Source organism: Equus asinus, chromosome 2 (genome assembly GCF_041296235.1).
Source record: "Equus asinus isolate D_3611 breed Donkey chromosome 2, EquAss-T2T_v2, whole genome shotgun sequence".
Lineage (NCBI taxonomy): Eukaryota > Metazoa > Chordata > Mammalia > Perissodactyla > Equidae > Equus > Equus asinus.
In genome coordinates, this window is record NC_091791.1 from 88,599,811 (window position 1) to 88,621,481 (window position 21,671).

At 53.6% G+C, this 21,671-nt stretch overlaps 1 protein-coding gene across 11 annotated transcripts in view; it reads left to right on the forward strand.

Annotated features, from left to right (window-relative positions):
* ARHGAP22 (Rho GTPase activating protein 22) overlaps positions 1 to 21,671 on the forward strand; it is a 191,464-nt gene that overhangs the window by 93,139 nt on the left and 76,654 nt on the right. For 7 of the 11 annotated variants that reach the window (XM_044759462.2, XM_044759477.2, XM_070493338.1 and 4 more), the window contains one exon: positions 1,753 to 1,840. The exons of the other annotated variants lie outside the window; for them this stretch is intronic. In XM_044759462.2, the coding sequence (XP_044615397.2) occupies positions 1,753 to 1,840 (88 nt within the window). The remainder of the gene's footprint in view (positions 1 to 1,752; positions 1,841 to 21,671) is intronic. 11 annotated transcript variants of the gene reach the window in all.

The following is a 21,671-nucleotide window of genomic DNA, read 5'->3' on the forward strand; positions in this document are numbered from 1 at the left end:
ATGAAGAAGGGATCAGTAGAGATCAGTCCCTAACACTGAAGGGGGACAAAGGAGCCCCTGCCTAGCCTGATGGGTGGGGAAAGGGTGAGTCAAGGTGGTTATGACAGCACCTCATCTAGAGCAGGAATCTGGCATCTCAGTGCCCCTGACAAGTGGGATTTTCTGCCCCATTGTACAGATGTGGAAACTGAGATTCAGAGACGTTAAGTGGTTTGCCTGAGGTCACACAGCGTGGAAGTGCAAGGCTGGGACTCAAAGCCAGTCTGTCCATCCTTACATTCCATCCTCTTTTGCTGCACTTTACACTCCAGGCCAGATTTCAGCATTAGAGAGCAGGTAGGGCCCACCTTCTGTCATGTATGCTCATGTGCCACATAACAACGTTTGCATCAAGGTCAGACGACATACACAACGGTGGTCCCATATCAGTACCACAGAGCCTAGGTGTGTAGTGGGCTATACCATCTCGGTTTGTGTAAGGGCACTCTATGTTTGCACAATGATGAAATCACCTGACAATGTTTCTTGGAACGTGATCCGGTCGCTAAGCGACACATAGTTACCGCACAGATAGCTTTCTCCTTCCCAATACACATAAGAAAAGCCAGTTATTATGGCATCAGCTTTTGGGAGCAGAAATGTAGCTTTCTTTTGCGAGATCCATCTGCTAGAAGACAGGGGCATACCTGCTCAGATCTGCCTCCCTGATTCAGGATTTGGGGCAAAATGTAAGAGGGTAGGGAGAACAGGCTGGCACACGGAAAGGCTGGCAGGCCTGGTTGTGATTGGTGAGCTCCAAGCATGTCTGGTGAGGCTCTGAACGTTTAGGATGGGGTTCTAAACACTTATGGCAAGGTGGGGAAGGACTCTGAACACAGATCTTCCTGGATGGCGGGCCCCTCGCTGCCGATATGAACCTGACTTTTAAGTCCCGGTCCTGTCCTGGTCCTTTGGTTCCGTGGGGAGGACACCCTGTGGTTCCGCCATCATTTCAGTTCACGATTTCTTCCTCTGCGCACGCTCTGGCTGCGTGACTTTGCAAATTTTCTGAAAGACAATTCTTAATCATTCTGTTGATAAGGGATGGGGCCTTTTCGAACTGGCTCTAATGGGCCCATGGTTACAACACAGCTGTACACACGCAGGTATACAAGGCACATGGCACGATCCATGCTGGGTACCTCCTGTGTAGGAGGTGACTCCCATTTAACAGGTAAAGAGATGAAATCCCACCCAGCCAGGAGGGGCCAGAACTGGACTCACACAGATCTGTTGATCGTTTCCCCTGGGTGGCCTCAGGGACAGTTATACCTGGGAAACCAGCCCCGGAGTGCCAGCCGTCCTCTCCCTGACAGTCTACAGCCAAAACTTGTGCCCCAAAAAGGCTGCAGATGGGCGCGTTGGAACGGGGGGGGACCCTGAATGATGACAACCTTTCCGTCTGCTCCAGACTTGCATTTCCACACCTTAACTCTGGGCATCTTGGCATCGCCCGTAGGCAGAGCTCCTCCAGCCATGTGCACAGACCACAGTGCTGCCCCCTCCACCAGGGACCCCATGCAGGGCCTCGTCTGCACCTGGCCCCTGCTGTGGACAGGAGGCCTGCCCTGCTCCTGGGCATCCACCCTGCCCAGCCAGGGCCTGGGGGGCTGGGCCGCTGACCCCACCGCCCCACCCTCTGCTCTGCAGGAGCCTGATCCCAAGAGCCCTTTCCCAGCCATCTCATGCCCCTGTGTTTGTTTCTCCACTTAGGGATTTATTTCTCTACAAGGGACCCAGGTGACCGAACTCCTTCCGGGCCCTGAGGACCCAGGAAAGCACCGCTTCGAGATCAGCCCAGGTAGGCTGAGCACCTGTCAGCTCTGGGGTTGGCCTGGGCTCCCTGCCAGAGGCATCACCGTGCCTCTGGCCTGGGAAGGGCAAGGCTCCTTCAGGACACTCCTCCCTGCAGGGCCGCCAGCACTATCTCAAAGCGCAATTCTAGAATTTGGTCCAAATCTAGAGGATATTGCAAATTTGGGGGGAGATTAGAAAATGCAATCAATTATCCACGTAGTTAGCTTTTTGGTGAGAGGCAAATGTGGATTTTTAAATTCACAATAACACCGCGGAAGAAACCAATCAATGGGGACGCCTCAGGGTGAAGGTCCAAACACAGCGTCTGGGTCACATGCCAGCATATCCAGAGGAAACCGCTAGCGCAGATTGACAGCATCAAAATCAGCTTCATCACGAAGCCCCAAACAGAGAACTGCAATGTGGTGGGAGGAAGGGAAATAATTTAAGCCAAAGAACCACTATCATGTTAGCAGTTACAAAAAACTTTGGTACGGTTCCCAGTTTTCAAATGTGATCGTCATTGAATTAAGTGACTGTGTCTTATGCAGGTGAGCCAGTCTGCGTAGAGAAGGGCCAGCTTCTGCGGTCAGGGGGTGTTTTATAAGCTTGACCTGCCCCCAAAGCAGAGCCTGAGACAAGGATCTGAGCAGTTTACACATACGGAGGTGATTCCCGAAAATCGAAGCAGGGGGAAGGGAAGAGAGCTGGTCAGGGTGAGCTCCTGAGCTGGCTGCTGCTGTGGCCCTAGGGCTCATTTCCAGTGGGGACTTCTGGAGAATGTGAGGAACAGGCTTCAGGGGTGTCTCACCAAGGATCGAGGAGGCTGGAGGTACCCACCCACTTCTGCCAGCCATTACTTGAGATCTGCTCCCTGGGGCGCTGACTCGCATCTCCCGCCTGCCCTGCCATGGCCAAGCACCCTGCAGACGAAGATGGCCTCCGGGGAGATGTGCAGGTGCTGGAGGAAAGAGGCCGTGGTGGGCGTGAGTGAGAACAGGGAGTGCCCACGGGGTCTGGGCAGGGCCCCAAGAGTGTCGGCTACAGGCAGCTGGTCGTGCGTCCTACCAGTGTGCTGGCCACATTTAGAGTTCCATAGGGAAGGTGGTGGCTGTGAACTGAGCGTGCTCGGGCGTCCCTGGGGTCTGGGAGCCAGTAGGTGCAGCCTCAGATGATGTGATGACCAGGTGACCTGGTTATCGGCTGTACCCTGAGGCATGGAGCAGTCCAGGCTCAGGTCAGCAAGCAGCCGCCCATTGGGAGTGGGAGCGAGCAAATGCCCTGGGGCAGGGCTGTGTTCGCTTTTGCTCTGTCCATACTGGCAATTCCAGGAAGCACAGGCGGAAGATGAATGCAGGGAGACCCTCCCAACTCCGTGCCCCACATGCAAAGTCAGTCCCCATGGCTTCATTTGGGTGTTTCCTACTTAGCTACTTTATCGATGCAAGAATCTTGGTACTCAAAGTACGTAGAAGGTGGCAGCAGAGGGCTCCCAGGGTATAGAGGGGAAATGGAGGCCTGGTTGACTATGGAGCAGGAGTAAAGGCTTCTGCGAAGAAGGTAGGGAAGAAATGAAGAAGGGCAGTGAGGGAGACAGGCCCTGCATCTGCGGGAAGGTGAGCTGGGCAGTGGAAGGAAGCACTGGGGGTGAGGCCAGGGTCCCCGGTCCCAGGAGTTGGGGAGGCGTGAGGCGAGGCCAGAACTGAAAGGTGAAGGTCAACACGCCCTAGCCATCAACCCAGAAAGGCTCTGAGCACCTGCCTCGAGGACCAGACGGGGAGAATCACCAGTGTGCATTCTCTTTGTGTGGGTCAGGGCTATTTGCAAGGATTTCCTGACTCTGGGGGAAAGAAGACCCATGTTGGGTAGCATATTCGCAGGTTCGGAGATTAGGACCAAGACGTCTTTGTGGGGCCATTACTCTGCCTACAGCCATACTCAAAACATCCCTCTAAGGTAGGGGGTACTTTTACGCCTGTTTTATAAAAAAGGTTCACTGGGGGTTAGAAAGGAGAGGACTTGTCCAAGGACACTTAGCTAGACAGTAGTAGGGTCAGGCCTGTACCCAGGCGGTCTGACTTCCACAGCCACACACTCCAGCGGCCCTCCCACACAGGCACCGCGTGCAGGTTCTAGCATCTTCCCCACTGGGCCCTGGAGGGTTAGGGACACAGTTACAAGAAGGAAAGCTCCCTGCACCCCTTTACCCCAAGCGCAGCAGAGGTCTGACCACCAGATCCGCACAGGCCCCCAGAGCTGCCATCCCTGTCCTCTTGCTTTTGCAAGTGTAGCCGCTCCTGAAGGTCGTGGGGGGCAGGGGGCGGGGGGCCGGCAGGTGTGAGGCTGCTCAGGGAAAGCGGGTCTGGGGCAGGCAGTGACGGGTTCAGTCAGCCTGTGGAGACTCACTCGCCTCTCCTGGACGCATCTTTCTGACCCAGGAGGCCAGGTGGGGGCGCATGTCTGCCACACCAGTACCCAGAGAGGGGAAACTTGACAACGCCCGGAAACGTGATAGAAACCCACGTATGATAATGCATAAGGTCAGCTGCATGAATTTGGAGTCATTGCTCTGGTTGTGCTCTTCAACAGTGGAAAAAATCACAATTTCTAATCAGGATAGAATTAAACCTATGAGGAAGAATTATACTGTGAGTGCCACCTAGTGGGGAGCCCTGCCAGTCCCTCGACAGGCCGTGCTGCACTCCTGCCATCGCAGCCCCGCCACACCTCTGATTCTTGCTGGGCTCCCACAGCCCCCAAGTCAGGCGGCTGCAGCTTGAGCCAGCTCTGACCCCGGAGCCGCACTCTCCACCAGCACGCTGAGGCTGGTTCCCAATAGGCCGGAGGCAGCCAGGCCTCAGGAAGGGGCTGGGACTCAAGGACACTGGGCCTCCTTCCCACCTGGACCTCTTCTCCTGTCGGGGCAGTTCGCTGCCTGGTGCGATATTGTGATTTATAAGAAGAAATAGATATTTGGTCTTTGTCCCTATTTCCTGCGCAGAGCTTCTAAAACCCTTGGAATTTCCTAAACGATGAGAGCGATCAAGGTGTCTTTTGTCATGTTAATGAGGTGGCTTTTGGACCACACCTAAGGATGGGGGCTGGTTGCCAGTGGTGCTAAGCATGTGATTAGAGGGTCGAAACTTTCGGTCCCACCCCCCAGACCTCCGGGCAGGGGAGAGGGGCTGGAGGTCGATTCATTCGCCAATGGCCAATGATTTCATCGATTGATCCACTGATCAGGGTTCAGAGAGCTTCTGAGCCGGTGAACCTGTGGAGGTTCAGGCAGAGTGTCGTGCTCGAAGAGGACACGGGGTTTTGAGTCCCTCCCCACGTACCTTGCCTTGTGCATCTCTTCCATCTGGCTGTTCCTGAGTTATAGCCTTTTATAATAAGTTGGTTATCTGGAAAGCAAAATATTTCCCTGAGTTCTGTGACCTGCTCTAGCAAAGTCATCGAACCCAGGGAGGGGGCGGTTGTTGGACCCTCCGATCTATAGCTGGTTGGTCAGAAGCACAGATGACAACCTGGACTTGCCGTTGACATCTGGCGGGGCCGGGGGGCCGTCTTGGAGGACTGAGCACTTAACCTGTGGGGTCTCATGCTATCTCCCAGTAGATGGTGTCAAAATCGAGTTAAATTGTAGGACCCCAGCTATTGTCCGAGAATTGCTTGGTGGTGTGGGAAAGCCCCACACGCATTGTAATGGTGACCAGAATTTTCCCTGGCAAACCCGCCCCCTCCCAGCTCTTTGCAACTGCCCCTCAAAGACTTGATTCTGTTGGCCTCTGAGACCCTCACTCCTTGGCAATGCAGGCATCCGGCCCCAGGCGGTGCTGAGGCCTCCCTCTAAAGCCACAGGGGTGGGCAAGGAGTGGAGGGGCCTGCGCTGGCGCTCTGGACAAAAATAGCTGCTAAACCCATGAGATGCTCGTGTTTGGTGGGACAAGCATCCCATCCTACCTTTATTGATTAGTAACCAATAAAGCAGCATAACTCATTGCCAACATCCTTCTTCTGGTTTTAGCATCATGCTACCAAAGGGAGGCAGGTCAGTTGGCTAGAGGGATTGAGACTGGAGCCCTAGTCTTTCTGGCCAGTAACCACAGGACTATGACGTCTCCTCCGTTGCTGGGAGTGTCTTTCCAGAGTCTCGATTGCAGGTAGCAGAAGCCAGCTCTGGCCAGCTCAGGTGAAGGCGGAATTGGCCAGAGGCTATGGGGGCACACAGAATCATCTGGAAGCTGGAGAGCTGCGTGGAAGGGGCAGGCAGTAGGGCTGCTTGGGGGTCCCGGAGGCAGGAGCGGACAGTGGGTCAGTGCTCTGTGCTGGGAAAGCTGAATCCCGGCAGACTTCTCCTTCCTGGTGTCGCTAGCTCAAGGCTGAATTCTTGGCGGCTGTATTTAGGGCTCTGGCAACACTGGAGGGGTGAGGAAAGGCTGTCCACTCCAGTGCTGGACAGACCCTCTCAGCAAGGCTTCAAACAGTGGGAGCAACGAGTCCCAAGAGGTCTCAGGAGCCTTCTGGGAGGGAGGGAGGTGACCGGTGGCTGTCTCAAATGTGCACCACACCAGACACAGTCCGTGGTTCTGTTTTTGTGGGGCTGTCACATCGCTGTCCTTGGCCCCTTCCACAGAGCCACCCCGGGCCCGGGACGGGGTGCCCTTCGAGGCGTGTTTCCTCCTGGGACTGCCAGCGTTCAGGGCTTTCAGCCCGAGTGGGAAGGAGGAGAGGAGCTGGGGAGTGCTGTCTTGGTGAGCAGCAGGAAGACGTGAAGCCTATAAACTGGTGGCCCGTTCCCATCTCAGAAGCCTGTCTGCTTAAGGCCCGCAGACCATATTTCTCAAGAGAAAGTGCTGGAGGCTCCAGTGGAAGCCTCTGGTTCCAAGGCCTGCGGGCACTCTCTCTCCCACAGGCTCCCGGGCCGCTCCCTCCCCCACAAACACTGGGTGGGCACGTGTGGGCAGTAGAACCTCAGGCAGATAGCTTTGAGGTCAGGTTTGCAGTACCAACCGGGAGATAGGGGCTGAGGTAGGAGCAATAGCTCCCCATGGAACTCAGGGAGGTGGGGGGAGTTGTACCCAAGTGTGCCAGGGGCACAGATGCTCCCCAGGGGTGGACCAGCATCCACAGGCAGAAAGGAAGCTTCCAGGGGAGAGGTGGGAGGCCCAGCCCAGGCACCATCTCCCTTTGGCACCTGTCTTCTGCACTCGCCCAGCAGGGCCTGCCCATCCAGAAGCATCTGGCGCTAGCTGGTGTCCAACTGCCTGTCTCTCCAGGAGTCAGGGAGACCCGCACAGAAGCCCGGCCCTGCCACCCAGGCCCTTTGTGGGTTTGGACAAGTCACTGAGTGTCCCCATGCTTCTGTTGCATCACTTATAAGGCGTGGACAATAATGCAGCCCAGCGATGGGTTCAGTGAGGATGCAGTGTCTGGCTTGCAGTCGGGGCCTGATGCTTTTATACTCTCCCCTCCTCCCTACAATCTCTGTTTATCCTTATTAATAATAACAACACCGTTACTGCTGAGCTGGTACCTGTAAGTAAACAATCTCAGTGCTGGGTGATAAGTGCTCTGATAGAGGCGTCCCCATGGCCAAGAGCCCGGAGTAGGGAGGGGGCGTTGGCTGGGTGGTTAGGGAAGGTTTCACTCAAGCTAAGGCTCAACGGTAAAGTAAAAATTATCCAGATGGGCAAACAGGAGAAGGACATCCCCAGAGACGTCCAAGAGGAAGGGTAGAGCTCCCAAAGGCACAGAGACCTGGAGAAGTACAGTGTATTGAGACCCATGGGGTGGAGGACCAAGCTGGAAAGCCAGGTCCGGGAGGGCCTCCGATGCTGGACAGACTTTCAGTCGTTGAAAGTCTTCTGCTGGCAGGAGGGATGCTGAGAAGCAACACCGTATGTTAGAAAGAGCACTGGGGTTAATGATGGCGGGTGGCAAAGACCGGGCGGGAGGTGAGGGGGCACTGCCGCTCATCTTCACCACCCCACCCTCACCCCGGCCAGTGTCCACACACAAGAGCCCTCTGCCACGGGAGGAACCAGACAAGAGGCCCTGCTCACAGGGACCCCTGGCCAAGGCGACTCAGAAGCCTGGCCACTCAAAGCCGAGCCCTGATTCTGTGCAGCTACCAGCTCATGTGCCAAGTTCTCAAGCAAGGGGCTCTGATCATGCACAACTTCTGCGCCTTTGGGGCCTATTCAAGTGGGTTCCAGACCCAGCTCAGCCCCTAACCAGGGGGAACTAGATGAGATTTCCTCACTTCTCTGGGTCTCAGTTTCCCGATCTGTAAGATAAAAGGGCGGGCCCTGGTGGCCTCCAAGGCGTCACCCAGAAAGAGTGGGTTCCAGCAGTTTTCTTGTGGCTGCGCTGGGTTCTTGCAGCCACGCTCGGGCACTGAGCTTGCAGCTCCCGCTCCTTGTCCGCCTACAGCTTGGAGCAGATGGAAGTGCTGCCTGCTGTCTCCGAGGCCTGACCTTGAAGCGCAGCCAGCACACACAGATTCCTCGGTGGAAGGAGACTGATGCGGCGCCCCTGACATCCACAGAGCATCGCTCATCTCATTAGCCACCTCCTGAGCGGATGCCGATCTCGGCCTGTCTCGGCACCTGGTACCAGCCAGCCTGCCTATCAGCCTGACCTCAGGCGGCCCCACCGAGTTTGCCTGCAGAGCGCCAGATGATGGGAATGAGTAGAAATGAAGTTAGATGAGAAGCTCACCAGAGCTCCCCACCCCCCAGAGGAGGGGAGTCTGCAGGCACTAGAGCGGCCGCTTGGAACTCCCTGCTTTGTGGTCTGGCCCACCCTAACCTCCCCTTTCTCAACCAAACACAGGACCAGAGGAGGGATCCTCCCACTCATGTCCCTGGAAATAGATGCCCCTGAGGAGGAGCATGCAGCTCATTCCTTTGGCCAGAATCACGTTCTGGAGCAGCTCTGTTCAACAGGGATGGAACGGAAGCCACATCTGTGATGAAGTGAACAATTCCACTACTCAGTTATGCCCACCACACTTCCAGGGCTCAGCAGCCGCCTGTGTCTGGAGGGACAGGACTGCCCAGCGCAGGCCTCAATGCGGGGGCCGGCTCAGTGCACGGCCTGACGTAGAGCAAGTGCTCAGCAAGTCCCCTTAATATGGGGCCAGGGGGCAACTGAGGGAAAGCCTAGACTTTGGGGTCAGACAGACCTAGATTCACACTTCAGCTCTGCCACTCGCTAATCGTGAGAACTTGGACCAATAACTTAAATTTTCTGAGTCTCCTTTTCATCATCTGATAATAGAAAGAAAACTACTTCCTTGGCCAGACAGCTGTGACCGTCGTGTGAACTAAGATGTGTGGAAGCACAGAGTTCTTTTCCTCCCTCCCTCCCTCTCCCCTTCCTTCCTTCCTCTCTCTCTCTTTCGACTCCCTTTTTATCTGCCATGTCTAACGAGCTTCAAATCAGACTTCAAATTTCTTTAGTCTGTTGCTTTAAAAAAAAAAAACGAATCCTAGCTCCACAGCAGTGGTTCTCAAACTTTCCTGTGTATCAGGATCCCCCGGAGGGCTTGTTAAAACCCAGACGGCTGGGCTCATCCCCAAAGTTACTGAACCCAGCGCTCTGGGGCAAGGCCTGAGAATCTGCATTTCTGACGCGCTCCCAGGTGATGCTGACCTGGCTGGTCCAGGAGCCACACTTTGATAGGTTGAAAGAGTGCTCGCAGAAGAAAGGAAAAAGCTTTATATTTAATACCTTCGATGACACTTTTTTCCTGCTTTTTGAAAACGGAGCCCTGCATTTTTATTTTGCACTGGGCCCCACAAATGGTGTAGCTGGTCCAGAGCACAGCAGAGGAGCAACTATGGAAGTAAGGAGCTCAAAGGCTGTGTTCACGGACACCTGAGTCTGGAACGAAGGTGGCGATCCTGGGCCGTGATAAGTTCTGACACTGTGCTGGGAGGGACCGACGCAGACGCAGATGGGGCTGTCTCCAGCACCAGCAGGGTGAGGAGGCTGGAGCCACTTCCCTGCGGGTCTGAGCTGCTCCCCTGTGTTGGGAAGAGGTCACCGAGGGGCTTGGGGGCCGCACGAATGGATGTGAAGTGCTGTGATGCGGGAGCAGGTGTAGCCGTACTTTGTGTGGGTCTCCGGGGAGGAGCAGGCATGGTGGTTTTTGTTTGCTATTTAAATGGTGCCCTCTCCCTCATGGGACAAGAGGAGACCCTCTCAGGCACTCAGGGGCCCCTAAGTTGCTGTGCACACCCCCACCAGCTGCCAGGTCTCCCTCCTGCCAGCCACTGGACCAAGACGCTGTGCCCCATCCTGGGTGAGGGAGTCTAGCCAGGCAACTCCTTTCCTACAGCCTGCGGCCCCACCCTTGCCACTGGTGCTGCCAACCCAGGGCACGGACCGTCACCTCCCTGCTCCATCCTGAGACTCTTTCATGTACGTGCCCCCAGCTCCTGCCTGCCGAGGCCTCCACCAGGCACCAGAAAGTGGGTGACAGGAGTCACCGGGCAGAGCTGGGGAGAGGGTTAACAGCCGTGCGGGGCACCAGAAGACAGGAGGTGGCGGAGCATCCCTAGTGACAGGTGGCTGCAGGATGCAGCACCACAGGAGAGCTGAGGTTCCAAACCCCGGCACATGTGCCACTGGCCCTTCAGACTTCTCTACAAAACACAGACTGAAAGACAAAATTATCCAGAATTTCAAGACAGCAGTCACAGCGCATTTGGGTCCTCATGTAGGCTCTCCTGAGTGGGGGCCCTGTGCACCTGCCCCCATCATGGGCCCGTGCAGCCGGCGCTGGCTGTGGGCTTCTGGTTGTGAACGCAGGACTTGACCCTGTTCTCTTGTCCTAGGCTCCAGCATGTGAATGGAGCCGGCTAGCACCCCTCATTGATCTCTCCTTGCAAATTCGCTGGCTCTCGGAGCTTCAAGTCATGAATGAATTCGGTCCACATCTTATCAATGTTCTTATCCCGTTCACAAATCTGGCACCCAGACAGGGGATGTGGCTTCTCCAAGGGCTGAGCATGCTCGACCCATCACACCCTCGGCTGTCCAGCACCAGGCCCTGGGCCCGAAGTCACCCCTGCCCTCTGTCCTCTCCATCGGTCCTGTTGTTAGAAACACTCCTGCATCTGCTGCCGAGACTGCTTGCCCGGAGTCTCCGCGTCTCCCACATCCTAAGCCACTAAGGCAGAGGAGCCATTAGGTGGAACTCCCCCCACCCACAGACGGTGACTAGAATGTTTCCTGGGGTGCGTGGCCTGCCCTGCATCCTTGCAGACAGAGCCCGTGGTCCATTAGGTGATCTAACTGAAGCCATCCTTCTTGAATGAGGCCCATCAGAAAGAGCCTTTACTGGGCCACCCGGGGCTGCCCACGGGGCCAGTATAACATGGTCCTTAGCCCAGTGAGCTGGCTCAGTCTCCCCTCGGCAGGTATGACACTCTGCCTGACTCCCTGACCCCACAGCCTTCTGCTGCACGGTGGGGGCCACCTCTGTGGCTGTGGGGGCTCCAGGAGGTGTCCTACCTGCACGGGGGCGGGCACATGGATCCAGACTTGCTGCTGCTCATCCTCATCCCGCCTTCTCCCACCTCAGGCGTTCTCATTCGAACCTGCACTTGCTTCTGTGGCCACCCCTTTCACACACTGTTGAAAGGACCTCGTGGTTTTTCACCTTCTTTTCTTTGCGGGGGCAGTTAACATTTCTCTCATTAGACTTAGGGCTTCTTGAGGGAAGGGTCCATGACTGATTCATAGCTACAGCTTCAGCCCAGTGCTCAGTGCCTGGCTCAGAGGAGGAGCACAGGAAGAGATGCACACAGTTGTGCAAATGTCCTGGGGCATGAGGCAGCTTGACTGCCCTCATTCAGTGTGGCGCTGCACGTGCAGTGTCAGGTGGGAGAGCAATGTGGCTGGATTAGCAGGAGAGCCAGCCTGAGTCAGAGCCCCAAAAGCCTTGTGTCTCAGGCTCAGGAATCTGGACAATCTTACAAGCAATGAGGAGCCACCAAAGGCTCGTAAGTAAGGGGCCAGGAGGATAGGGGGATGGCTGAGAGGCAGAACAGCCTGACCCAGTGAGGGACCGGATGCTGGAGGTGGAACCCAGGATCCCTGCCAGGTTGCTGGGCAACTAAGAAAGGATGCGGAGGAAGAGAGGCACTTTGGGGATAAAGATGACTGGGTCACTGTGAGAGCACAGAAGCCCAGGCTGGCAGCGGGGAAACCTGGCTTGACGCATTCTGATGATGGTGCCGTTAAGTATCTTGACTGTGGTGATGGTTTCGTGACATGTGATAAAATTGCATAGAGCCCCCCCTCATGCACACACACAGGAGACCGTGTGGAACTGGCGAAACCTGAGTCAGCTCTGTGGATCGTACCAAGGTCAGCTTCCTGGTCGCGATACCGTGCAACAGTTGTGCAAGATGTGAACGCTGGGGGAGGCTGGGGGAGGGGTGCATGGGACGTCCCTGTACATTTCCTTGCAACTTCCTGTGAATCTAGAATTATTTCAAAATCAAAACTTTTTTAAAAGTACCTGCCCCATAGTGTTGTTGTGACATTATGAACCTATCTTAGGACAACACCTGGCCTGGGTTAAGTATTCAATAACGTGAGCAAGTAGTATAACAGGTTGTCTGCAAAATCGAGAAACAGGACCATTTTTAAAAAGTGTGTTAGTAACCTTGTCAAATAATCTGCTTGGTGTGCTTTTCTTCAACCTCCAGACACCTTTTCAGATAAAATGCCTCTAAATTTAAAGCACTGGGTCCAGTTATTTTACCTTTTTTTTTTTTTTTTGGTGAGGAAGATTCGCCCTGAACTAAATCCATTGCCAACCTTCCTCTTTTTCTTTTTTTTTTTTGAGGAAGATTAGCCCTGAGCTAACCTCTGTGCCCATCTTTCTCCATTTTGTGTGTGGGATGCCTCCACAGCATGGCTGATGAGTGGTGTAGGTCCGCGTTCAGGAGCCAAACCCACAAACCCAGGCTGCTGAAGCAGAGTGCACAGAACTCTAACCACTCAGCCATGGGGCTGGCCCTCAGTTGTTTATCTTTTAAAAAGTAAAACAAATATAGGACTTTATCTAAATCTCGTGACTTTTTGGACACTGCGTGGTGTATTTATTGATTGACAACTGGGTCCATTGTTTCTTAGAGGTGTTTCGCCTGAAAACACGTTGAGAATATTATTGAAAAATTTGGCAAACCTGCTATATAATGTTTTTACATTTCCTGACTTTGCAGACACGCGTGTGTGGCACTCACCCACCTATGGTGACTGTCATCTGTCTGCCGCCTTCTGTATGGCTTGCCCCTCTTACCTCACACGTCCACCCCAGGCACCTGTTTGCTGACTGACAGAATGAGGGGCCACTCACCAAAGGAAAGCTGCTCATTCCTCCCAGAGCAGTTGGCCACGTGCCTGGGACAGCAATAGAAATGAGTTCCCTATATTAACATTTTCTGCAGGACACAAGAAACAGGAGATTCTTAAAGTCGTTTGTTGAGTTTCTTTTTAGAAAAGGAAATGGGAAGGGTGCTCTAAACTGTATTGGCTCAATCTTCCTGACACCCCGGTGAGTGGACATTACACCCTGTTTGACAGATGTGGAAACCAAGGCACAGAGGGGTAACTTGTGTGAAGTCGCATGATTAGTTCAAGGTGGAGTCCACCGTCCATCCACGTGAGTCCCACTCCGGGGTCTCACTCTTAGCAGGAGCCCAGGCGGGTGCTGGGCACCTCGGCTCTGAGACACAGAAAGGCATAGACAGAAATTCCTCAGATAGAGACGTGAGCACCAGATAGGAAAGAGGTGATGTGCTGGAGGAGGCACGCTCAGGGCCAGCTCAGAACAAAGATGTAGATAAAATTCTTTATGAGTGATCTCAGCTAGACTAAATCTCTAGATAAATTAGGATGTGGGGAGGAATGTGGCAGGGGATTAGCGGGTGGGGGGTTGGACGACCCAGGTCACTTCTGGGAAGCCCAGGTACAGAGGAGAGCTGTCAGCTCAGGGACCTTCTTAGACACAAGGCTGTTCGTTAGTCCAGGTCTTTCCTACTCAGGGTTTGGTCCATGGACCACCTGCATCCTCATCCCCTGGGAGCTTGATGGGAATACAGACTCTAGCGCCCCACTTGGAACTACTGCAACAGGACCTGTGTTATAGCAAGTCCCGCGTGATTTGTGTGCATATTCAAATGTGAGAAGTGCTGCTCTGGAGCAAAACATCCATGCTACCCAACGCTGGACTCTGAGCTCCGGAAGGAGGGGACTACATCTGTGCCCTCGGAGCGTGGTGCCTGACTCTTAAAGGGGCTTGATAAACTAAATCAATGAAGGAGCAATAACTCAAAATCAGGAAGAGAGCTGAAAGTGATGGAAGAGGGAGGCAAACAATGACATGAACTAGACAATGACAAGAACAATGACATGAGTCTAGTCCTCATGCGGCAAACCAGGGCTGATGACCCTTGGGCTGATTCTGGCCCTTCGACATATTTTGTCTGGCTCATGAAATATTTTTAAAAGGAAAAGATTTTACCCATAAAGAATAGAGATTTCTATAGGGTAAATTTGGGCCTGCTTTCTCCATATAAACAATTGGCAGGAGCTCAATAACAACTGCCCCTTTTAGATAAAGTATTCATGAGTTGGCCAGAATCCCCACCACTCCCTATTGCCCTCCACACCTGTTTTTTCAGTTCGTCTTGTCTGCCTGATCTCTCTAAGGGTTTAAGTCTGTGAGCCCTAGTGTAGATAATAAACACTCAAAATTAAAGATAGCTAGGAAATGATAGTTATTGTGTATTGGCTGACTCATTTGACACCCCCAGTTATTTGCCATGTGGGGCTGTGGTTAAGGCCAGGTGTTCAGTCACACTGTCTGATTTTCAATTCTGGCCCAACCTCTCCCCAGGTCTGGGGTCCTGAGCGAGTCACATAACCCCTTAAACTTCAGGCTCTTTATCTGTCAAATGGCCTCAAATAACAAAAGCAGCTCCGTATAGAGCATTAAGCGCCATGTCTGGCACATGGTTAGCGGTGGCTAATTAGTAAGACAACTAATTGCAGTCGCCGCAGCAAAGTGACACACAGGAAGGCAGGTATTTATTCCCTCTATTTCTAACATATCAACGTTAATTATCAATATCTTCCATAAAGTGGTATACAGAATACATAAAATTTTAAAATTCAGTGAAGCTAAATATTTTATCCATTTCAAATTAAAAACATTTACATATTAAAACATTAGGTGAAAACATAAACCTACGAAATATAAACATGAAAAATATTACCCTTCTAATAAAATTGCTAGCGGATGAAATTAATAAAATACTATTCAAAAATAACAAACCAAGGGGCTGGCCCCGTGGCCAAGTGGTTAGGTTCGCACGCTCCGCTGCAGGTGACCCAGTGTTTCATTGGTTCAAATCCTGGGTGCGGACATGGCACTGCTCATCAAACCACACTGAGGCAGCGTCCCACATGCCACAACTAGAAGGACCCACCCACAGTGAAGAATATACAACTATGTACTGGGGGGCTTTAGGGAGAAAAAGGAAAAAAATAAGATCTTTAAAAAAAAAATTAAAAATTAAAAAAAAAAGAAAGTGAGGAGGAACTACTTAGCTTTAAAAGAAAATTACAAACCAAGCCATACAAAATAAAGAAAATTTTAATAATAACGAACACTTGAAATCATACTGTTTGATGTTATTTTTGAATCATGAGTGTATTTTTCTGCCCATTTTTGCCAGCTGCTAAAAAACCTTTTACTCTGCACTGGTGAGAAGATTGTTCTAAGCTAAATTTCAAGCAAACTACAAATCTTTTTTTTTTTTTCCGAGGAAGACTAGCCCTGAGCTATCTACTGCCAATCCTCCTCTTTTTGCTGAGGAAGACTGGCCCTGAGCTAACATCCCTGCCCATCTTCCTCTACTTTACATGTTGGACGCCTGCCACAGCATGGCTTTTGCCAAGTGGTGCCATGTCCGTACTTGGGATCTGAACCGGCGAACCCCTGGCCGCTGGGAAGCAGAACGTGCGAACTTAACCGATGTGCCACCAGGCCGGCCCCTACAAATCTTATTTTTTGAGCTCTTCGTCTTCGAATAATCCTATTTCTTAGTCGATACTTTAGAGATTTTTTTTTTCACTTCTTCTTTTTGTTGTTGGCAGGAACTCCATTTTTGAATTGATCACGAGCTCTAGTTTTAACTCAAAGGAAGAGTTCCCAGTTTGTCTCTGTCTTCCCCAGCGTTCCCCTGGAGAGGTGGAGGTGTGGACGGTCGCTGGAGCAATTTCCAGGCCGTTGTGTTTGAATGCCACTGGTCTGGGAAGCCTTTGAACCAGAATAAGGACTTAGTGGTTCTCTTCCTCCTCCGTGGATTTTGGAGGAAGAGAAGACGACTTTCTAGACAAGTTTGCCTTTACTGGATCCAAACTTCCACTGCAGCATATCTGGGAGCATAAACGTTTCCGATTTTTAAAAGATATATCACTAAAACACCTGTAGCTCAGCATTTTTTAAAGTCACATTCTTCTGGAGTACCAGAATGTTAAAAACTGGGGTTACAGTCACTAGAAAACACCTGAATTGGAAGTCCTTCTGAAGGTCAGAGATGCCCCCTGGGTTCTGAGCTCACAGCTGTCCCCAACACTGTCCTGCAGACTGGACTAGCGGGAAACAGCTGGGGAGGCCACGCCTGGGAAAGCGCGAGGTCATTGTTACCCCTAAAAAATTCATGTCCACCCAAAACCTCAGAATGTGGCCTTATTTGTAAATAGCTTCTTCGCTGATGCAATTTGTTAAGATGAGGTCATACCGGAGTAGGGTGGGCCCCAAATTCAATACCTGTGTCCTTATAAGAAGAGGGAAATTTGTCAGCTATAAGGTGAATGAGTTCTGAGGATCTGACGGGAAGCGTGGTGACTACAGGTGACAACTATAATTGGATCGTATAATTGAAATGGGATGAGAGTAGAATGTAAATGTTCTCACCAAAAAAAAGATACCTGTGAGGCGATGAGTGCGTTAACTGACTAGATGGGGCGAATCCTTTCCTAATGTACACGTATAGACACTTTAAATATCTTAGAATTTTATTTGCCAATTATACCTCAATAAAGCTGGGAAAAGAAAGAAGGAGAAGGAGATGTGAACACACAGACACGCGAGGAAGAGGTCATGCGAAGATGGAGACGGAGACTGGAGTGATGGGGCTACCAGCCAAGGAAAGCCGGGGATTGCCTGGGAACATCAGAAGCTACTAGAAAGGCACAGAAAAGATCCTTCCCTCAGCCTTCGGAGGGAACGCGGCCCTGCCAACACCGTGATTTTGGACTTGTAGCCTCCAGAACGCTGAGAGAACAAATTCCTGTTGTTGTAGGCCACCCGTCCGTGGCAATTTGTCACGGCAGCCCTGGGCAACTAATACAGCCGTGAAGCTGCCAGAGCCACTGGCCCTTCTCGGTAGGACCCTGCTTCCACTGACCTCAGGAATCCAGCCCACGCTCCTGGGGCCCGAACCCACAAGACCTGGCTCGCCTTCCTCCCCTCCGCCCCCGTGGGTTGCCCCTCTTCCTGCAGCCCCTCTGGGAAGAGCAGAGAGGCGAGAGTCCGAGAGACCCAGGAAAGAACTGGCTTTTCCGGGCTGTGAGCACCGCGTAGGAAAGCCCCCTCACCTCCCTGAGCCTCGTGGGATGGTGGTAATAATGACCTTGATGGGCCTTGGCGGGGATGGCAGGATACAGCAGTGCCTGGTACACAGCAGGTGCTCAATACCCTTGAGGACCTCCCCTCCCCGCAGTGTAAGACTGGTCGAGGATCCCAGCATCCTGGAGAACCAGGCCTCTCCTGGCAGGCTGGGGGCGGAGCTGGAGCACGTGGGGCCGGCCGGAACACACCCACAGCGGGCAGCACCTTCCTCTGGGAGGAAGAGGCCTGGAGAGGCAGGCGGGAGCCGTGGGTCCTCATCACACCTACTCGGGCCTGGGCTGAGAAGGGGCATCGGGGGCAGGGCCTCTGGCTTGGTTTCCTGTGTCTGGCACAGAGTGGCGCGCCACAAATAACTGTTGAAGGAATATGTTGGAGAAAGTGCTGTCCGCCCAGCCCACTGTGCAGGAGCCAGCACGGAAGGAATGTCCAGGGCCGAGGGTTCTCTCTGTTCTGCTCTGTTCTTTAAATTGGGAGAAGCTGATCTTCTTTGTCCCGTGAAGCGTCACTTAAGTGGCCCTGTTGGGTGTGCAAATGACAGACAAATAAGCAGCCAGAGTCCTGGGGTGGGCTCATAACAGGACCTTTAGTGCCTGTTGGTGGTGGGTCCAGTTTTTTGTTTTTGAGTGGCTTGGCCAAGACTGTGCCCATCTTTGGCATGCAGCAGACGGGGAGCTGGCGGCAGAGATAAAGGAGGAGGAGAAATTTGTGGACTAATTTGCACAAAGAGCCCCAGTTTTCTGGAAGAAATGAGATGAACATGCCAACACAGTGTTTTGACACTTTTTTTGATAATGAGAAATAAACATGATATGGCACCGCAGGGCCCAGCGCACGCTGAGACAAGGGTGTCACGAAGCAGGGCCGTTCCTACATGCAGTGCCCATTGGCACTGTCTGTTCTATGGGAGTCTATCTCCCTTTTAAAAATACTGGTCAAGACCCACTGCTTTGATTTCATGACCCTCGAATGGTTGGAGTCCATCGTGTGAAAAATGCTTCCAGGGTTCGGTGTTCAGGAAATCTGTTGGGTGGACCCAGACCTGGGTGCAGGAAGGGTGTGGAGGCCACAGAAGGAGGGGCTTTGAGGGTGACTGAGCCCCAGCTGGTACTGAGTAATTAGGAGGTGAGGAGCAGTGGTCCTGGGGAGTTATCAGACACTAGAACTGGGTCTGACCCAGCCATCGGAAACCAACTGGCCCCTGGAAATTGTGTATGTCTCTGTGTGTGTGTGTGTGTGTGTGCGCCTGTGTGTGACCTGGCAGAGGATGGCACTAGGAGCTTGTGGACCCTGTCCCTCAGCAGCCGGTCCTGTGCCAGAGGTCCTATGTGTCTCTGGAGAGACTGCCAGGCCTCTCCCTCCCATGGGGGCACTTCTGTCGAGCTCAGCAGCACATCCCCGTCCAGCTGGAATCTCATTGCCACCGCCAAGGCCAGCTAGAGGGGGCCCACCCCATGCCCATCGTCCCGGGCATCCCAGCGTCCTGTGGGAGTAACTAGGTACAGGAATCCACAGTGTACCCAGAGGCTCTGCCTTACGTGGCAGAGAGCCCTCCGGACTGAGCAGGATGTCAAGGCCTGGGCAGAACATCCTGGAGGAGTTGCTGCTTCCACAGCAAAACCCTGGGGGACAGGAGCTTCACCCATCCCTGTGTCCATGCTTTAGACACATGGTCACGGCCAGCTTCTGCTCAGCTGCCTGCTGGGCATCGAGACGGACAGAAGTGGCCTGGACACTTCCCCCCAGAACCAGCCATGGGAAGCGGGTGGTCCTGCGCCTTCTCCTTCCCACCCAGCTGGCAGCAGCAAGCACCACGTGCTGGAACTCCTTCCTGTGGACTCAGCCGCCCCCACCTCTCTCCTCAGGGCTGAAATCCTCTCAGTCCAGCCCTCCCCATGCCCAGCACTGCTGGCTGCAGCAGCGCTAGGAGGGACAGCCTGTGGGGCATTTACCGGGTCAAGCTCTTCATGTCCCAGCTCATCCTCACAGCCCTCGGGACCTTCAGCCCCATCCCCTGCCCCGTGGAAGGACCGAGGGTCTTTCAAGATGCTGGAAGCTGGAATTCACTGCAGACAGCTCAGCATCCATTCCAGTCAAGGCAGCCTGGTGGCAAAACACAAGCTTGGGCATCAAACGTCTCCACAGCCCCTCACGGCACCTCACTGCTCTGAAGCCCAGGGTGGCAGCCAAACCCCCTGCCTTTTCCTAGGGCCCTGCAGACAGACTCTGCATCCCAGCCTCCCCCGCAGGAAGACAGCCACGTGACTGCCCTCTGGAAAGTGGAATGTGAGTGGGACGGCGACACAGGCCGCTCGCAGCCCCGCAAACCCCCTGACCTCTCCTGCTCCCATTGCCCTCCTCTGACAAGCAGACGGGAGGGAGCCAGGGGAGGACGCTGCTATCCTAGAAGGAGCCTGAGTCCCTGAGTGAGCACATGGAGCAGAGCCCCCTCCCTCCTCCCTTTCGTGCTGGCCCACAAGAGGTGGTGACCTGAGCAAGAAAGTGTTTATAGGGTTAAGCCACTGAGATTTGCCCTGCATCACAGCAGCGAGCATCCATCAGCCTGTTAATGTGCCGGTTTTCTTCCCTGTGACACAGGCTTGTCAACACCCCCTCCCAGGGTTGTCATGTCAGTGACACATAGTGCACGTAAGTCGCCAAGCCGAGGGGCTGGCACTGTGCAAACTCTCAAAGGCTCCCCGGTATTGAGGTCCCCCCCTTGGACTGTCCGCAGCTGCGGCAGCAATGGCGACAACAGCAAGGGGGACTGGTTACCCCCAGCTCACAGTGCTGTGCTCCCAGCTAAGCGGGCCTAGCTCCCGGTGGAGGGGCTGGGCTTCTGTGGCACTCAGGGGTGCTGGGAGCCTCCACAGGGTGCAGGGCCTATCTGTGCAAATGCTTTGTCCCCTCAATTGTTGCTGGAACTGAACTGCGGTGACACGCCCTTAGGGCTTTATCTGTAAATGGGATGCTGAGCTGAGGGGTCACGCACCGAGAGTGACAGGTAAGGGTCGCGCTGGAGCCAGACACCTCAATCCAAATCCTGTCTCTTCCACTTACTAGCTGCGGGGCCCCAGGTAAGTCACTGAGCAGCTCTGTGCCTCAGTTTCCCCAGCAGGAAAATGGGCATTGTAATAGGGTTCTGGCCTCGGTCTGGGGCAGGGAGTGGAAGCCCATGCTGGGGCCGCCTGCTCTTTCCCATGCTGCACTTCTCCTGGGGGTGGGAGAGGAAAGAAAGGAAGACAGAAAGAGCAGGTGGGAGCAGGGGCGGGGGTGAGGCTCAGCAAAGGACAATGGGCTTTGTAAACTCCCTCTCTGGGCAGTCTGGCCAAGTTCAATGGCTTCAGGCCACATGAGCAGCAAGAAAAATGTGGCCCAGGAATTTCTCCCCAACGGTCCCCCTTGTCTTTCTCTGTGGGAATTTGGAACTGCAGACACATTCCTTCCATGAACCACGTCCGCGGCAGCCCGAGGCCCATTGGCCCGAGCAAGGGAACCGGCCGGCCGTGCACCTCCGGGGTCCTGCCCCCAGCACCCCCTCCCCCCCAGGGAGCATGCACCGCGAGTGGGCAGGACAGGAGGCTCGCGCTGGCAGTCTTCAGAGCCCGCGCCGTCGGGGCCTGACCCCTCCCGGGCACCGCCAGCCCCTCTCGAGAGCCCACTGTCCAGACAGCGTGTGCGGCTGCTCTTCCCACATCCATCACCCAGAAGTGGAAACCAGACATCTTGGACAGGATTCCCACCTCCCGGAGATGGAAATTCACTTCTTTTCTAAGCCAAGTTCTTCCCAGCTGCAGAGGGAACAACTTCCCAATGCTCTGAAATTCTTTTAAAACAGAGGGCTGCAAACTACAGAAAGGCCCCAGGCCCAATCTGGCTTACCACCTGCTTCTGTAAATAAAGTTTTATTGAAACACAGCCACACCCATTCATTTACGTATTGTCTATAGCTGATTTCATGCTGCAAGGGCAGAGTTGAGTAGTTGCTGTGGAGACCATGTGGCATGCAAAGCTCAAATACGTTTATGATCTGCTCCTTAGAAAAGGTTTACCGACTCCTGGTTTAAAATAGAATGTGTTACATTCACTTATTCACTTATACTCCTGTGTTATT